The 18,147-nt window shown below is 31.4% G+C and overlaps 1 protein-coding gene across 1 annotated transcript in view; it reads left to right on the forward strand.

Annotated features, from left to right (window-relative positions):
* Arms (Ankyrin repeat-rich membrane spanning) overlaps positions 1-13,921 on the forward strand; it is a 46,436-nt gene extending 32,515 nt beyond the window's left edge. The window contains exons 18-25 of the mRNA XM_076480532.1: positions 2,360-2,569; positions 3,253-3,487; positions 4,264-4,429; positions 7,297-7,475; positions 7,970-8,298; positions 10,140-10,616; positions 12,651-12,949; positions 13,543-13,921. Of these exons, the coding sequence (XP_076336647.1) occupies positions 2,360-2,569; positions 3,253-3,487; positions 4,264-4,429; positions 7,297-7,475; positions 7,970-8,298; positions 10,140-10,616; positions 12,651-12,949; positions 13,543-13,756 (2,109 nt within the window). The 3' untranslated portion in view covers positions 13,757-13,921. The remainder of the gene's footprint in view (positions 1-2,359; positions 2,570-3,252; positions 3,488-4,263; positions 4,430-7,296; positions 7,476-7,969; positions 8,299-10,139; positions 10,617-12,650; positions 12,950-13,542) is intronic.
* Positions 13,922-18,147: the final 4,226 nt, after the last annotated feature.

Consider the following 18,147-nt stretch of genomic DNA (forward strand, 5'->3'; position numbering starts at 1 on the left):
AAGATAAACTAATTGAGGTCATAATTGAGGTTTGGTACTGCAATCCAAAAATTAGTGAAGATTGCAGTCAACTCGTGGACTTGATGCCAAAGCGGATCAATGATCTTCTGAAAAATAAAGGCAGTCATATCATGTATTAATTTGTGAGTAATTTTTGGATTCTCAGAAATAAAATGCAAAAAATTGAAAAAAATCATAATTTTCCATCTTTGAATTAATTTGCACAAGGGTGTATATATGTGTGCATATATAAACTTATTGTATTCTAATTAGATATTATTTTAAAATATACATGTATGTATGCTGACTGTTTTGGTCTTTAAAAGAGATTTTCAAAAAGAAGGATTTAAGTAGCAAATTATTCCCATTTTCAACAGAATTAAATTTTATGTCCATTTTAATGATAAATAATTTTCTATAAAAATATCCAAAATAATAAACTAATGTTGCTTAAGGCACTCAATTTGCAATCCGCAGGTCTTGGTTTAAAAGCCTCATCATCAAAAGTGTTTGTCCTCTAGGGCTGCTGTCAAGGCAACTTGCCCAAATGTGAAAGTTATTAAGCCCACACTAAATTGAAGCAGGGATTGTACTGAAATATACCACTATAAGAGAGCAGTGGTTATTTGACTCACAATATGTTTCATAACTTCTCATGTGTAAATTCTGCTTTGATATTTGAACATTTTAGTTAAGAAAGTGAAGTAATGGCACAAAAACTATTTTGCATTTTAGTAGCAAAGACAGTCATGAATTTAAAATATTTTTCAAAGTTTATTTTGAATACATCAGCTGTTAATTTTATTAGTAAGTGATATAACGACTTTTCTGATAATAGAAACATTTTTCCAACAATGCAGTTACATATATATCATAAAAAATACAATGTATTTTGTTTAATTTTAATGTGTTTTGGTTTGGCTTAAAACATTATGGTTATAATATAATTAATCAGAGGTTGGGATTTGCTGTTTCTAATGCAGTTCTTCCTCATGATTTTGTTTATTCATTTAACTTCATTTAAATGTATTTATTTAATTTTATTAATATATAAATTTGAAACTTTAAGACTACCAAGGCTGGATCAATAACTTAGTCTGTGGTGGACTTTGTTTAGTAATTTTTTTATGTATAAAAAATAACTGTTTAATATATGTTTGTGTAATTTCTCAAAGGTTTCCTCGTTTTTTTAAATAATATTTTGTGCAAGTAGTAATTTTGCTTGGAAAATGTTTAAACTGATGTTAAACTATCACCTCACCATTACTTATTTTGTTTCTAAAAGATGTTGTACCATGTGTAAACAAGACTTAATATTATTGGTAGGTTGACATGATGGGTGATGTGAACCCAGTCAGCTGCAACTAAAGGTACTGCCTTTAATGGTAGAGGTTCCATTACATTTTATGGATGATACAGTTCTATTTTTTCTGAAGTGTAGTTGATTGGAGGGGTCAGCTACACGTGACATCACATTGCGTAGGAAATGCAACTTAAAGGATTATATACACTAACTTCCAGTGTGACCAGATTGCAAATATAGAGGCTTATGTGTGTTTCATATTCATGAAAAATGTTGCAGAATATTAAAAAAAAAAAGTGAATTTTAATACACGAATACCGTACTTATATGGCATATCACTGAAATTCAAACAAACGCATCATAATAAAAATAAATAAATCAAGCATATATGGTCGTAATAAAACAACATATTATTTTTTTAAACCAAACCACGATAGGCGAGTTCTTATTTCTAATAAAATCAAGTTAGAATAAAGAAACTTAGGATTACTGCCATAAAAGAATGTTGTTTATTCAAAAACAGGCTTTTGTTCAATGAAGGATAATCCTTTTGTAATTTGTAACACTTGCTCTTGCTCGACCAATCTTGATGACTGTAGTCTCTCTCAGTGAATGTTGCATCAAATTTTACATATTTATTAAATTAAGACTAATTTCTTTATAGCACATTGACACTGAATATTTTGTTTAAAGAAAATGCTGTTCATGTACAATGTATTGAGTTTTTATTCCATTGCAAGTGTAAGAATTGTGTGATGATAAATTTAGATATTGTTGGAAATTCATGTAAATAGCAGCTGAATGTACTGTGTATTTATGCTGTAAATTACTCAAGTGGATCAAAAAATATATTAATTAATAATTGTTACACAGTAAAAAACAGTAATATTTTTTAATGGATGATGTCAACACTTCTTAGTTGGTTCTAATATGCATCAGTATTTTGGTAAGATAATAATTTGATATTTATTATTAATTTATATTCAGGCTTACATATGTTTCAAGTTCATAGAAAATGTTGTAGAATATTTTTAAAAACCCTTTTTATTAATTAAGGCTATAGAATCCAACATACACCGTGTTTTTCGGAATTCCAACATTCGAGGACCTGATTATCTTCGTAACATTGTACACCTTCCCTTCTACTTACAAAACAGTGGGCTAAGAAGAGTCCGTGCTGCACAGCAAACTGCTGCCATCACCGCTAAACGTTCCGCCACCTACTGGAATGAAGAGAAAGAATGTGACCGGGCAGCAGCAACTATGGTCGGTGGTTATGAAACAATTACTGGTTATTTCAGTATTAATATGTGTTATGAATGTAAGTCAGAATGTGTAAAACTACACTTTGTGGTACAGAAGAAACAATTGAATAATACTTGTAAAAGTAAAGTTTTCTCCACTAATTGTGATCCAAGTTTACCTTTATGTGTTAATTATTTTCACAAGCTCTTCAAATTCTCTAAATTTCAAAATCATTTGATTCATTTAGACATGATCATAAAATAGTTGCATCTGAACTTCTAACAGTAGCATTGTGTAAAATATTAACCTGTCCATTAACAAAGGAGAGAAGGTTTGTTTTCCATTGTCATTAATCATGAATACTGGCCCCAAGAACTATGTCCTTTTGATATGTGTGGTGTTTTGAGATGTCTTTTATTCACATTTCAAAACACCATGCATTCTTTTTGTCTCTTTCCATGGTGTGATTGATCTGTTCCCAGTAGTATTGGATTTATTACAAGTTTATTTGTGCTGGAGACAAAATTTTTTTTGCATAAGACATTGTAAAGTAGGATATGGTGTATAAACAAAGATTTTAGACAACCAGAGGAAATTGGTACATATAAAACTTGTCGACCAAATAAAGAAAGGTGCATGTGTTATCATGTTGTATTTATCACCGAGTGAACCCCATACAGGGTTTTGTAAAATTTATGTTTTAGCCCTCGACCCGAAAGTCTTCTATTTCAAGTGCATCGATACCTGACAATTTAAGAAAAGGACGGAAAGGAAACCACAAGCTACGTGCTAGTGACAGTATGGCAAGTAGCATTGGTAATCTTCACCGAATTGTCACTGGAGCCCAGGACTTGACTAAGGTGCTACTAACTGATGACTACTTCAGTGATGTAAACCCTCGGTCTATGAGAAGACTAATGAACATTGTATACATTACTGGTAAGGTGTTTTGTTGATGACATGAAGATTAATGAACAGTGTATACATTACTGGTAAAGTGTTTTGTTGATGACATGAAGACTAATGAACATTGTATACATTACTGGTAAGGTGTTTTGTTGATGACATGAAGACTAATGAACATTGTATACATTACTGGTAAGGTGTTTTGTTGATGACACGACGACTAATGAACATTGTATACATTACTGGTAAGGTGTTTTGTTGATGACACGACGACTAATGAACATTGTACATACTGATAAGGAACATAATGTATACATTACTGGTAAGGTGTTTTGTTGATGACACGAAGACTAATGAACAGTGTATACATTACTGATAAGGTGTTTTGTTGATGACACGAAGACTAATGAACAGTGTATACATTACTGATAAGGTGTTTTGTTGATGACACGAAGACTAATGAACGTTGTATACATTACTGATAAGGTGTTTTGTGAATGACTGAAAGTTTTGTGAAAATTATGATTCTAAGTTGATAAGAAACCCACTTGAAATAAAAATGTATTACAAAGACAGCTGGTATGGGTAGTAAAACTTCATGAAGATGACCTAAGAAGGTCAAAACATTGTTCTTTATTTTATTTTGATTAAAGTTTTAGTATTCATACCAACTGTCTGTATAATACAAAATTACAATTACAATTTCTTTATACTGAAAATGTAGTTCTGTACTTTAAGTTTGAAGTCATTTTACATCAAGTGTTGGTGGAAAGAACAATTATAGTGATAAGTTACACTTGCTTTAATAGGTCGACTTCTGAAGGCATTTAACATCGACTTTAACTGGTATCATTTGGCTTCTTGGATCAACATCACAGAACAATGGCCATATCGAACTTCGTGGATTATATTATACTATGAAGCACATGAATCAGAACTGGATGATAACTCTCCACTGAAGGCAATATATGAGAAGTATGGACTTTCTATGCATGTTTTCGTGGCTATTGCAACACTACTTCTATACTGAAAACTCATTAAAATAAGCTTTGACTTGAGAATATTTTTGTTGAGATTTCTTTCTGTTTTGATTTCAGGTTAGAGAATTAATGTTTGCTTAAGATTTTTAGTGTGTGCAACATGTGTTGGAGTTTCTGTTATTGTTTTAAATAGTACTTACTTAGGTATGTATGTGTGTCACCATTGCTTCTTAAAATCAGTATGATGGACCCAAACCAGTGTTATTTAATGGAAAAACTGAGGGCTCCCAAGGCAACAGTTGTTAAGGTTTTGGTATGAGGGTCATAAATCAATTGTTGTTATCATAATAACTTTCATGAAGTATTCAAAAAGTGATTCTGTTTTAATAACTTGTATAAATATATCAAAGATTATATCTACTTCATAACAAGGCATAGAAATCCAGTGCTGGTATAAAGTTTGTTCCCTACACATATGACCTTTTATTAATTTGTGTTCCTTTCATTAATTACATTGGTAAACTGCTTATTATATTGAATATAATTATGTTTATTTTAATTTGTTGGTATAATTGTTAAACTTATATTATAAAGACTGATTTGCATTGTTAGCTGTAAATTTGTATTTAGGACCAACTTGAATTGTTAAATCAGCCAAATCTCATGAGATATTAGTGGTTTTGTGTCATGAACTGTTGTTAATAGCTGGAGCTTTGAAGCAATGAAACATTCTATTCTATAGTTTCACTCTAAATACATAGCTTACTCTTATTGAAAGTTATTAAGTGGTAAAATTCATCAGAGTTCTAGGATATTTGTTCAACACGAATAATATTCTAACCCTATGCACACTGATGGATCAAAGTGTATATGTCATGACCTTTTTATAGAGTTACTTTAAAAAATATATATACGTAAAAACGGCTCATTTGGGTTGAGAAACGTTTTACGTAGAGGAGCGAACAACGTTTCGACCTTCTTCAGTCATTGTCAGGTTCACAAAGAAAGAAAGAGGTAACTGACCGGAAGCTGACCACATGTTTGAAAGGGGTTGTGTAACTGAGAGTCGGAATGTAGAGGTTGTGCTTAGATGTTTGAATATATAATTTTATATTATTATTTATTATATTATTTTTAATATAGGTATAAAGGTGTTCCTTTGTATTGGTTTATTTTGGACTGAAGAAGGTCAAAATGTTGTTCACTTCTCTATGTAAAAAAATTTTCTCAATTTTTACAATTCAAATGTTTATATCATCTGAGTTTAATATCTTAATTTCAAAAGAAAATGTTTAAATAAGTTATCACTGTTCATGTATTTGTATCCTCAAGATAGCTGGTATGGGTATCTTCAGGTTAGCCTGAAGATGACCTATAAAAGTTGAAATGTTGTTCTGTACTTGTTTTAATACCCATATGAGCCATCTTGAGAATACACTTTTACATCAGGTGGATTTCTCGTCACCACGAATCATCCATTCTAATTTTTCCTTTCTAGATTTTTTCATTCCTTTCACGCAGTCCAATAAAATATAGATGTTAGCTGTTTGTAAAATAAAATAAGAACCTTCCATTTTCTCAATTTGTTAGAAAATAAATAAATTTGTCCAACCTACAAACTAGACTCCACCTTTCTTTCTGTAGCTTTAATGTATTTTTAACCTACATATATAAGCAGTGCTCGTGCAAGTTCAAACACTGAAAGGTGTGGATATAAAACTTTTCTGGACTTTTTCAGATGTTTATAGTTTTATTTATTTTTACATACTTTACAAAATTTTGAAGAAAGTTTTTAAAATTAAGAAGACAGAGTACAAAAAATGGTGTAAAGTAGAAAAACCCAAAATGATCAGTATTTAGAAAAATGGAACTTTGTCAGCTTTTAACATGGCAAAACTTTTATAAAAATGTATTCCAATTAATTTCTCTAGTCATTTCATTTTCTGTAGAAGTTATTGCCAAACCGTTTAATTTTTATAGTTCTGCTGTGGGATATAGAAACATTTTTATGAACTTTAGTATCAAAAACTATCACTACTTGCTACATTAATGATTGGAGTTAATGAAATTTTTGGAGTAATGAATGTATTTGAAAAAAATCTTTGGTTTTCACTTACATAAAATAAGACCTTATCTGGAGTTGAATCTTCTGGTTTTTTGCTGCGATGTAAATCCACCTGGAGCCAACCTTTGGGTTCTTTGAACCATTAAAACCCACCTGGAGCCAACCCTACTTTTATTTCTTTTCATATATTTCAACTTCTAAATTTGCTCTATATTGAGCATTCTACTACAGTTAGTGTAGAGAAAAAAGGTATAGTATATGGTTTTTGCCATACAGTTTTTAATCTAAAAAGTTTTAGAAGTTGTACAAATGAAATACAAAAACAACTGTAACGTGAGCATTTTTATTCTTAGTGTGAAAAATCACCTTTCACTCAAACTGACTCAGTAAAAGCTTGCCAGTTGTTATGAAGATACAGATATTACGTGTAGAGTTATAATATGATTAGATGGTGGTTATAAAGCTGGTCAAACTAATAAAAGTCATAAGGTTAAGAGGTAAAAAAGCATGTTAAGTTATTGATGCAGGTATATTAAACTTGTTCAACAGAAGTTGACCATTAAGTATTAAAATTGATCTAAGCTTTCAATTCTGGTGTGGATAGTATGTTCATATACAAGTTTTAAAACTTAAACTAGTACGAGATTAAGGATTTCTACTTATAACTCTTTAGGGACGTCTTGTTTGTTTTTTTAATTTGACATGCCATAATATTCTTGTTTCTTGTAGCATTAAATTATACTTTTCATTTGATATAATAGAAAAGTTCAATAGACATTATATATATTTATACACAGAGTTAAACCTTACATTCCTATATCGAAGGAAGTTGATCCAATGCTGGATTTTGACCATGATGAACGAAAATTTGAAGTTGTTTTATCATTTCATACTTCTAATTTGCTAGTTGGAGGCCTAAAAATTTTTCTACCCTTTACCATCAATTTAGACCCATATATACGAAAAAAAATACAAGGTATGAAATATTTTTGAATTTGTCTATACTTAGTAAGCATGAACTTCTGGTGTTTCAAGGGGAAAAAAAAACTTCATTTGATGTTTAGTAATTAAAGTGATAGATTGATATTTTTTATGAAAAGTACTTATGGTATTGTGATAGATTTATGAGGTAAAATGAAGCTTATTAATGAACATTAACACATCTTGTGGTACATGTAAATAAAATGTTATCATTCGTTCAACTATTTTTATCACTTTTCCAATGTGAAAACAATACATTTCAACATATTACATTCACTTAGGCATGAAATTATTCACCAAAGTAAGATTTCTATTTAATTAATGAAGTACGAGTTAAATTAATTGATTAAATTTATTTTAATTTTTTGTTAAGAACTTATTAACCTGTAGATACTTTTTTCACATATTTTGTTTTAAATTAGAATCAAATTTAGTTGAAATTCCTTAAAGTTATTACATTTTTGCAAAATACTTTTTATTTTAACACAGAGGAACACCTAAATCTTGGTGACATCACTCGCTTGGAAGGCCAGCTTGTTCCACATGGTCACCCTACCCACAATTCATCAGTGTTTCAGGTTTTTCCTCCTTCTATGTGGCCCACTCCATCTCTTTCACGACCTCCTAAAGATTTTGGTGTAATTGAAGGACAGCTTGTGACAATGAGAGGTGCCCCTGTTGGAGCTACAGCCTCCAACAGTGAATATTCTACCTCGTCACTGTTTCGTGAAAAGCCGTCTTCTTGGCACCTGGGGCTAACTCAGACGCATTCTCTCCCTGAATCAATTATACCAGTAAAAAATAAGATTAGAAACTGGGTAAGAAAGTTAATTTACACTTTCATTCAGTAGATAACAAATATTTGTTTTGTCTTGAGTTCCACATGTACGTCTTCATTTTGCCATAACGACACTTCCATTCAGTGTTGATATGTTACTTCTGCTAGTATAACATATAATTTACGCTTGTGATAGAAATATTGTCTTTTTGTCATATTTTGAAACTTTTTTTTTTCATAATGTTTCATCCATCTACTATAGTCTCATCTACAGTGTCCCTCTTGGCACATAAAATGTGTTTTTTCATACTGCACTATAAGTGTCTGTAATGTTTCATGTAACAAGTCCAAATTTTTGTATGACATACATAAAAGGTTATTTTGATAACACTGATAGTGTTCTGTCTTTATTTACTAAAGTAAAAGGAAGTGTAATGTTCACGTTAAAGAATACCAAAAACAAAACAATTGAAAAAACCTAAGAAATGAATAAAATTACTTTTCTTATGATACTGAAATTAAATCTGTCTATAGGTTTTGACTGTTTTTGTTTACATAAGTACATATCTTAATTTTTGGCCTTGAGAAGAATTTTGTGGAATCAACAATTACCTTATGACTGCATAGAGGTTGTGTGATTTGTTACACTTCAAGTAATGTTTTTATGGAGTTCTTGTGTGCACTCACTGAATATTAAATTAAGATAACAAATTATCAGATAAAATAATTAATGTTTTCAATATACCTTGCAATTTCTGCAAGCAATTAACCTAAAAAGAGTCATTAAAAATGCCTTCAAAAGTTCTCTCTTATCATCTGAATGTGCAGTTTGAACATGCCCTCTGCAAAAACCAACATTACAAAAGTTATTTGAGTGTGTGATGTTGTAAGGAGTTCATTTAAAGAAGCAAGCAAACCAAAAAGCATCATAAAGGGAGCTAAAGAAACATTTGAATACAAAGATATTAATAAACCTACCCCACTATATTCCCTAACTACATTTTAATAAAAAAAAAAGAGAGAAATAGTTACTGGGTTTCTTCATTTCTCAAGAATACTTGTAGGTGATCTGGGTATTCAAGTGTCAATCATGGGAAAAGTTATTTAACTGACATACCAGAATCTGTCCTGACAAGATATAAAAATCTACACTTTAAATAATTACATGAAACATTTTCTCAAAATTAATTGTGTAAGCACTTCATTTGACATTTGTTGCTATTTTAATTTTCATATTTCTAACAGAAAATATTTTTCTGTTATTCTTAAAAAGCCTTTTCAAATTGACATGTTTTTGGCAGTTTTTTTTCCTGTCACAGGTATTACAATACAGCTAATATACAGGGATGTGTGCCAAATTTATCAGAGACATCAAAATACTAAAGCAGATATATTATAAGAATGAGCTTCTCTGTGGCATTCAGGATTCATTTTGGTTTAAATCTGAACTTGTTTTGACACAAAAATGTTTTGGAGATATTAATGAAAGAAATGCAATGTCTGGGTAAGAACTTGTAACAAACTTTGATTCCAATGATGTATGTGAGGAGTGTGGTTTTGCCTTTCATTGTTGTGCAAGATATGATGTGCTGTGTTAAAAAAACGTATAGTTTAAAATATTTCATAAGCTTTCATGAACTGGGCAACAATTTAAGACACTGTTTTGTTTTACACAGTAATTGGTTTTGAATGTATCACTTTAAAGATGTTTTAAGTTCATGATTCTTATTTGTAAGAAGCTGAACATGTGTGTAATGCTGTATAACAAACTACTTGAATAAAGTAGTGAAAGTTAGAAACACTTTATACGTAGTTGGTTCAAAGTGAACTGGAAGTTTCTATTCATTCTAAAGGCACACCGAATCTCTTAATATTTATCAGGAGCAAGTCTTCAAGAACCAGAGACTTAGTACTTTATCTGTGGATGGAATAATTTCTCTACTAGACTCTTTGGAAGGAGTAGATGACAAGAAACTTTGTACTTACAAAGAACAGCTGTCAAAAAACAATGTTAATGGACTTGTTTTACTGACTTGTAACCTTTCTGAACTTAAGAGAGTATTAAAGATGAGTTTTGGAGACTGGGAGCTCTTTCGCCAGCTGGTACTAGCTCTTAGAGATAACGAATATTCTAGTGACTTGGATCGAGATTTTATAGATGATACTACGAGTCACAGTCATGGGCAGTCGGAACGACGTTCTTCACCTCCCGCTCTCCGCCACTCTCCGATTGGTGACGAACCAAGTCTCCAGACTAAGACCGCAGACACAAAGACTGAATCTTCAAACGTTAATGAAAAAGATGATTCCAGAACAGTTCCACGTAGCCGAAGCTCTAGTTCAGTATTAGAGAAACAGGTGAGTTGAAGTTTTAAGAACAGCATTTGAGAAATAGGTAATTGGTTATCACTGATTATTAACTCTTGTGATATAGCTGCTCAACCTAAGTTACCTATATTATTAACAAATTGTACCTAATTCATCTCTATTATATTCCAACTATACTCAACTCACCTATATTATTACTCCACTCTATCAAAGTTACCTATAGTATTACCTACTTTACCTAAGTTACTGATATTATTACCCCCCACTTTATCTAAGTTACCAACATTATTACTCTTACTTTACATATATTATGACCCTAGTATACCTAAGTTACTGATATTACTACCCTCCACTTTATCTAAGTTACCTACATTATTACTCTTTACATATATTATGACCCTAGTATACCTAAGTTATCTACATTATTACCCCCCCACTTTATCTAAGTTATCTACATTATTACCTCCCACTTTATCTAAGTTACCTACATTATTACTCTTACTTTACATATATTATGACCCTAGGACACCTAAGTTACTGATATTACTACCCTCCACTTTATCTAAGTTATCTACATTATTACCTCCCACTTTATCTAAGTTACCTACATTATTACTCTTACTTTACATATATTATGACCCTAGGACACCTAAGTTACTGATATTACTACCCTCCACTTTATCTAAGTTACCTACATTATTACTCTTACTTTACATATATTATGACCCTAGTATACCTAAGTTACTGATATTACTACCCTCAACTTTATCTAAGTTACCTCCATTATTACTCTTACTTTACATATATTATGACCCTAGTATACCTAAGTTATCTATATTATTACCCCCCCACTTTATCTAAGTTACCTCCATTATTACTCTTACTTTACATATATTATGACCCTAGTATACCTAAGTTATCTACATTATTACCCCCCTACTTTATCTAAGTTATCTGATATTACTACCTCCACTTTATCTAAGTTACCTACATTATTACTCTTACTTTACATATATTATGACCCTGGTATACCTAAGTTACTGATATTACTACCCTCCACTTTATCTAAGTTACCTACATTATTACTCTTACTTTACATATATTATGACCCTAGTATACCTAAGTTACTGATATTACTACCCTCCACTTTATCTAAGTTACCTAGATTATTACTCTTAATTTACATATATTATGACCCTAGTATACCTAAGTTACTGATATTATTACCCCCACTTTATCTAAGTTACCTACATTATTACTCTTACCTTACATATATTATGACCCTGGTATACCTAAGTTACCTCCATTATTACTCTTACTTTACATATATTATGACCCTAGTATACCTAAGTTACCTGTATTATTAACACACTCTACCTAAGTTACCTGTAATATTATCTCACTGTACCTACATTACCTGTAAGTATTCATAACAAGACAGACTCATCAGTGTTTTTCAAGAAAATGTTTTATTGTTAACTGTTGTTATATTAACACCATCTGGTGGCAAATAATTAAATAAATGTGATACCTTTAATGACTTTTTAATGTTTTGAGTTGCAACAAATCCTTTTAGTAAACAGGAGCATTGAATGCTGTCACCACCCCCAGGGCAAACATCCTTGCTGGGCCTCCTTTTCTTCTCTTTTAACATTTTAAAGAACTTATTAAAATGATCCTAAATTAGGACAACAACCAGCTCATAAACAAGATAAAATCATAGCAATAACCATTTTTAGCTGAAAGTGTAAAGGAAAAGAACTTTAATAAAGTAACAAATATATATTAATTATCTCCCTTGTTATTATTGTAATCATTCTTAAAGTAATAAGTCTACATGCAAAGAAAAGCCAAAATCTATAAAGATATAGCCTAAACGTTTTTTTTTGGGCTTTATGGCATAACCAGGATTCATTTGCCTGCAGAGATTGGCCCCCTTTGTGCAAAATTGTTGGATAGATTGTAACCACCCTATAAATGAAAACTATTTTTTAATGTTCTGTTCATTCATTAGGAATTATTATTTCTTAAATTTAATTATTTCTATATCTTTTTCTTTAATAGGTTACAATGGAAGAGACTATGATTTTTGGAGCTTTGGAGACATTGAATGAAGAGGCCCAAGAAGATACCCTACTAGAAAAATATCAGTCAGTTGAACAAAGAGATTCTGTTTCAGTCACTACTCATTCCCCAAATCCTCTAAGTCCAATTATGTCAGACCCTGAAGAAGGTCTTCAGGATAGCCAGTCAGATGTGAATGAAAGTGTGGCCAGTGTACCAGCGAGTTTCACTTATCCATCTGAGATAGATGTAATGTACTTAAAAACTCCACCACATGGCTCTCCTATAACAAAGCTCACGTAGGTTGAAAAGGGTTAAAAACAAACCTTTTAGCAGTTTTAATTACTTTAGTTCCTTTTGTATGATAATGGGTGAAATAGTTATTCTTTTGTTCCATCCACAATCTTGGCAATAAGAGTTAAACATTTACAGTAAACATTTTACTAAAATTGTGTTTGTTTAAATATATGTTTGCTGTTGATCATTAGTAGCCTATACTTACTACGTATTTTCATCTGGCTAACTATGTTTTTGTTAATCCTTTTTTTCTTTTAATCTATAACATGGGCAGTGGAAACACTTGTCACTAGATAACACTAAGGCATTATATTTAAAAACATATCCACTGATAAATATTTTCTTTACTTACAGTATTAGAGAGACTCAGTCATGATTAAGATATAAGTGTTTTTATTTAGAGGATATTGTTTTGCTGAAAACTTTTCTATACATTTTTCAGTATAGTATATTTTTATTTCAAAATCATTATCATCTAACTTTTGATAGAAACAGAACTGCAGGATTGAACAGAAGGTATGTTATTGAACTTAACATCCTGTAAGTTATGGATGATGATTTAATTCTAAATTTTAGTGATCTTGGTATTTTTCAGGCCAGTGTACATGTCATGTTCAGTACCAGATTTAGAGTCTGCTGTTCCTACCCATCATCAGCAGCAGATGTATCTTCAGTGCCCAGCCATGCCCTATTTCCTGGACCAAAATGATTCCCAGAATTTACAATCTCAAAACTCCTCATGGTTGAATACCAGTCTGCCTTCAGAAAAGATGCAGACAAGATGGCAACAACTGAACACACTAAAGTAGACCTATCTTCTACAAACAGAGTAAAACAGCTACGGGATCGGCCTTCGAGCCTACTTACTACTTCTTCGAGCAGCATGGATAAATTACATAATCTGAAAAATAAGTTCATACACTCATTTTCTTTAAGTAAAGAATCAATTTCTTCTTCAGCAAAAAAAGAGAAACCTACTTCTCCTCTTGCGTTGGCACAAGATGAAAAAGAAAAATATTCTCAAAATACTTCAAGTTCATCTTCCTCACTCTCTGAGAGTTTACCATCAAAGGAATTTAGAACTATCAAGAAAAGGCATCAAAGCACACACAACAAGGAACCTGATGGCTCAGAGACTGATGATGAACAGACACCACTGGTGTCTCCGGCTCACCTCTGTAAGATGGTGGTACCACCTCTCGAGACAGCAAGCTATCAAAAAGGTGGTGCAATTAATGATGGAAGGAGAGTTCGGTCTCAAAGTTATACTGTAGCAGAATCGAAGAGTTTGCCCTCTTCGTATCATCCTAGGCACCAGCTCCAAAGGCAATTCTCGATAGAGACTACAGCTTCGTCTGTGAGTGAAGACATGTATGTTTCAACAATGAAGACTTTAGATGCCTCAGAGTTACCTCCCCATTCTCCTCTCCATCGACAGAGATCCTTTACACTAGCTCAAGACCAACCACTGACCATTCTGGACCCTTCTCCAGAAAAGGAAGTCAGAGTAAATGTGGAAATGCCTAATGCAGGAAACCAGTCTATTCTTCACATGCCCAGTAATGAGACAGTTCTGTGACAAAATAAAAGTGGAAAATTTAATCTATGTTAGGATATTAGTTTTTAGTGTAATAGTAGGATTTCATTGTAAATAAGTACTTATTTTGTAAGGATGTATGGATATTTTTGTTTTGTTTTGTACCTTTGATTGTTCAACATGCTTCGTAGCACTAATGCTGCGTTATTTACTGACAGCACGTCTTTATGTCAGCCATTTATAAGAACTGTGCAAGGCCATCCTCATAGAAGGTTAAAGCAACAAATATATGTGTTCTAGAGCAATTAGTTGAGGACAACTGTATGAAACCTGGAGAGGGAAAATACAGAACTAGAAAAAGTATTGAAAAAACTTAAGTTGAAACCATTCCAATAGGTCAGTTTTATTTTTGTCATAAAGAAACAAAAAAAAACTTAAAGAACTCTTATGTTTTTCTCGTGTTGGATTCAGAAAAACACCTCCAGCTTTTGAATAAAATGTAAATCATTGATCAAATAGAAAATCTAACTAGGAATATATTATTACTGTATTTATTGTCATTTTTACAGCAATTATGGTCTGAAGTATTTACTACAATTATAGGTTTCTTCAATGTGATCAACAGAATATTGTATGAAAAGTTATAAAGTTAGCATGACTTAACTAAAATGTACATATAGCCAAGTGATGTTGTTTATATGGTTATCTTACTGAAAAATATAAATTATTTAATGTACAAAATTCGGGCTTGACATGTAGTTCCACTATTTATAATTTATTCTGGTTCCTTTATATTTCAACTAGGGACGGACTGGGACGCCAGTAGAAATCTTAGTTGTTTCGGAGTTCATCAAAAAATAAGTTGTGAATTTTTTTTATTTTTCTCACGAGTGCCATTTAATTTTGGTTTCATCAGGTGCACACAGGTGAAAAATAAAATTATTTGGGGTTAAATTTTGTCACCACATAAGGATATACTTTACTCAAATGAGTAGCAAGTGTAATAAAGTAAACATTCTATTTCAGTGTAACATTTTGAAGATTTGAAATGTGTGTAAAGTACTTATGTGTATTATGAGTTACGTAGCACTAAGTGTAACAACCTGCTCAGTACTTTTTATGGAATCCTTTCCCCCATATTTATTGGAAAACCGTTATAAAAAATAATAATTCTGGGCCACTTTTAACCCATGGTTTTGCCACTACAATCCAAGTTCTCTCCATTAGGGAATGGTTTTATCATATCACCCAAGTGTCTGAGAGATGGCAAGAAAATTATTAAATGAGTACTTGGCTTATTTGTGGAAGGCTCCAAGTTTATTACTGTTACTGGATTCACTTTAGTATCCATTACAGGTACAAGTTTGGTTTATAGTTGAGTTTCATGTTTTGTCTTATAGAAATTTAAAATAAGCAGGAAAACTAAGTAATTTACCATTGAAACAGTATTTTTTGTTTATATTATTACTATGGTTACTTTGTTATTTTTTTGTTGTTGTTTGTTAGGTTTAGGAATAATTTAAGCTGTTATGTAGTTCTTCTAACATAATATTTCAAAAAGTGAAGAGTGGAACCACTTTTTTATTTTTAAATGAGCAATAGGAATGGCATAGTTTTTCAAGTGGTAAAAGCAGTTTAAAAATAGTTTATTTTCAGACATTCAAGATGTGCTAAAAACACATAGGTCCAAAAAGTCTTGATAAAACTGAAATAGAAACCCTTATAACTGAGCGCCTTTGAAAGCGCTAGGGTTAGAAGGGTTTCTATTTCAGTTTTGTTTTCAGACATGTTATTGTCTTTCTCATTTAATTAAAATATTGTGTCAACTGCTGGCTTTTGGTAAGTAACATTAAGTTTTGAAATAAAAAAAAGTCAAAGAACAGAAGTGTGAAACAAATTGGTTTATGTCTACAATTTATTCTCACATTCTAGACATAGCTTGCTTATAGTGAAATGCTAATATTTCCAGAGATAGCAAAAAAAAATTATCCAGTATGGAAATGTCTATAAAAAGAATTTGTATCAGAACTTGGAGATTTTCTTTAGTATGGTTGTATTTGTGTAAATCAGTGTTTTCATTTTCACCATATCTTCTTTTAACTTTATAATGTGGAATGTTTGAATCTTTGACATACAACCATCTTTTTATTAGTTATCTTGAATGTTTCTCGCAGATCGTGATTAAGTTAGCTCATCAATGAAGACTACGGAACTGTACGTAACATTGCACTCATTAAACCTAATATTGTTATTTACATATGTACCAGACACATGTGTATGTACTGTATTTATGTACTTGTAATTTATGTGTGTGTGTGTTAGCTAGCTGATCGGTACTAAATCTACATCCATCTTCAGTTCACTGTTTTTGATTGTAATAATGAATCTCCAAAGTTTCTTGAAACAATATAATTTGGAGATTAAGAGTTTTGATCATTGTCAAATGTTCTTTTCACTAAATCTGGATGAAATGTATATAGCAGAAAAGATGTTTATGTTTGATGAAATAGATCACTTGTAAACCTGTTTTTCATTTAGGGATGAGCAACATTGCTGACTGTAATCTAGAGGACCAACTTAACAACTAAACTTATTTGCCTTTTAATCCTCTGCTGGTTACTTATTGACCACTCTGACATCATTACTTCAGTCAGTCACAAATCCACCTAGCTGATTACTTATTGACCACTATGACATCATTACTTCAGTCAGTCACAAATCCACCTAGCTGATTACTTATTGACCACTATGACATCATTACTCCAGTTAGTCACAAGTCCACAGCTGATTACTTGTTGACCACTATGAGAGCATTGCTTCAGTCAGTCACAAATCCACATAGCTGATTACTTGTTGACCACTATGACAACATTACTTCAGTTAGTCAGAACTTGCCATTACTAACCTGACGTTTTGTTATTATAAAACTGATTTTTGGTGTGATGCTGTTTTATGTTGCATTTTTGGTTAGTAGGTAATCAGTACTAGTTTAACAGTAGATATATTATGTGTAACAGTTATCAGTTAGTTATTACTTATGTTGGTATATCATTAATATAATTATGCTACACTAAATGCCACTTAGGTCAATATCCTTCCACGCATATGTTCTATATAATAGGAAAGTTGTTTCTAAAAATACAAGCTGTATAGTATGATTGGATAGTAAAGTTTTAACTGTCACTTAACCAACATCGTTTAAGTGTAATGCATTTTAGTGTTAACTGTCACCAAACTTGTAAAAATATGTGACTGATGGACAATATTCATAGGCGTCTTAGTGCTACTAATAAAATAGCATTATTTTCGGTTGTTTTTTTTTCTGTTACGAATAAACATATTCATCAATATATTCTCAACACAAAATATTATCGAATTAGTGCAGAAAATTGTTTGGCATCACATTACATCTAAATTTTCTGTTGAAAACGGTTTAACAACTATCAGTCTCAGAGAAAGTTTTTGTATTAGTTGTGAAATCAAAATATTTTAATACACAGGTTATCCTTTAGAAAAATATATTTCTAGAAGAAAGTTGTGACAGTTAGATATGTGATACTGGACTGCGTCACTTGGTACTTTATGTTGGTGTTAAATTTATGTAGGTTTGTGTATAGGAAAATATATCAGAATCTTCATAATATGTTGCCATACGTAACAGTT

The sequence above is a fragment of the Tachypleus tridentatus genome, chromosome 13, assembly GCF_004210375.1.
Source record: "Tachypleus tridentatus isolate NWPU-2018 chromosome 13, ASM421037v1, whole genome shotgun sequence".
Taxonomy (NCBI): Eukaryota; Metazoa; Arthropoda; class Merostomata; order Xiphosura; family Limulidae; genus Tachypleus; species Tachypleus tridentatus.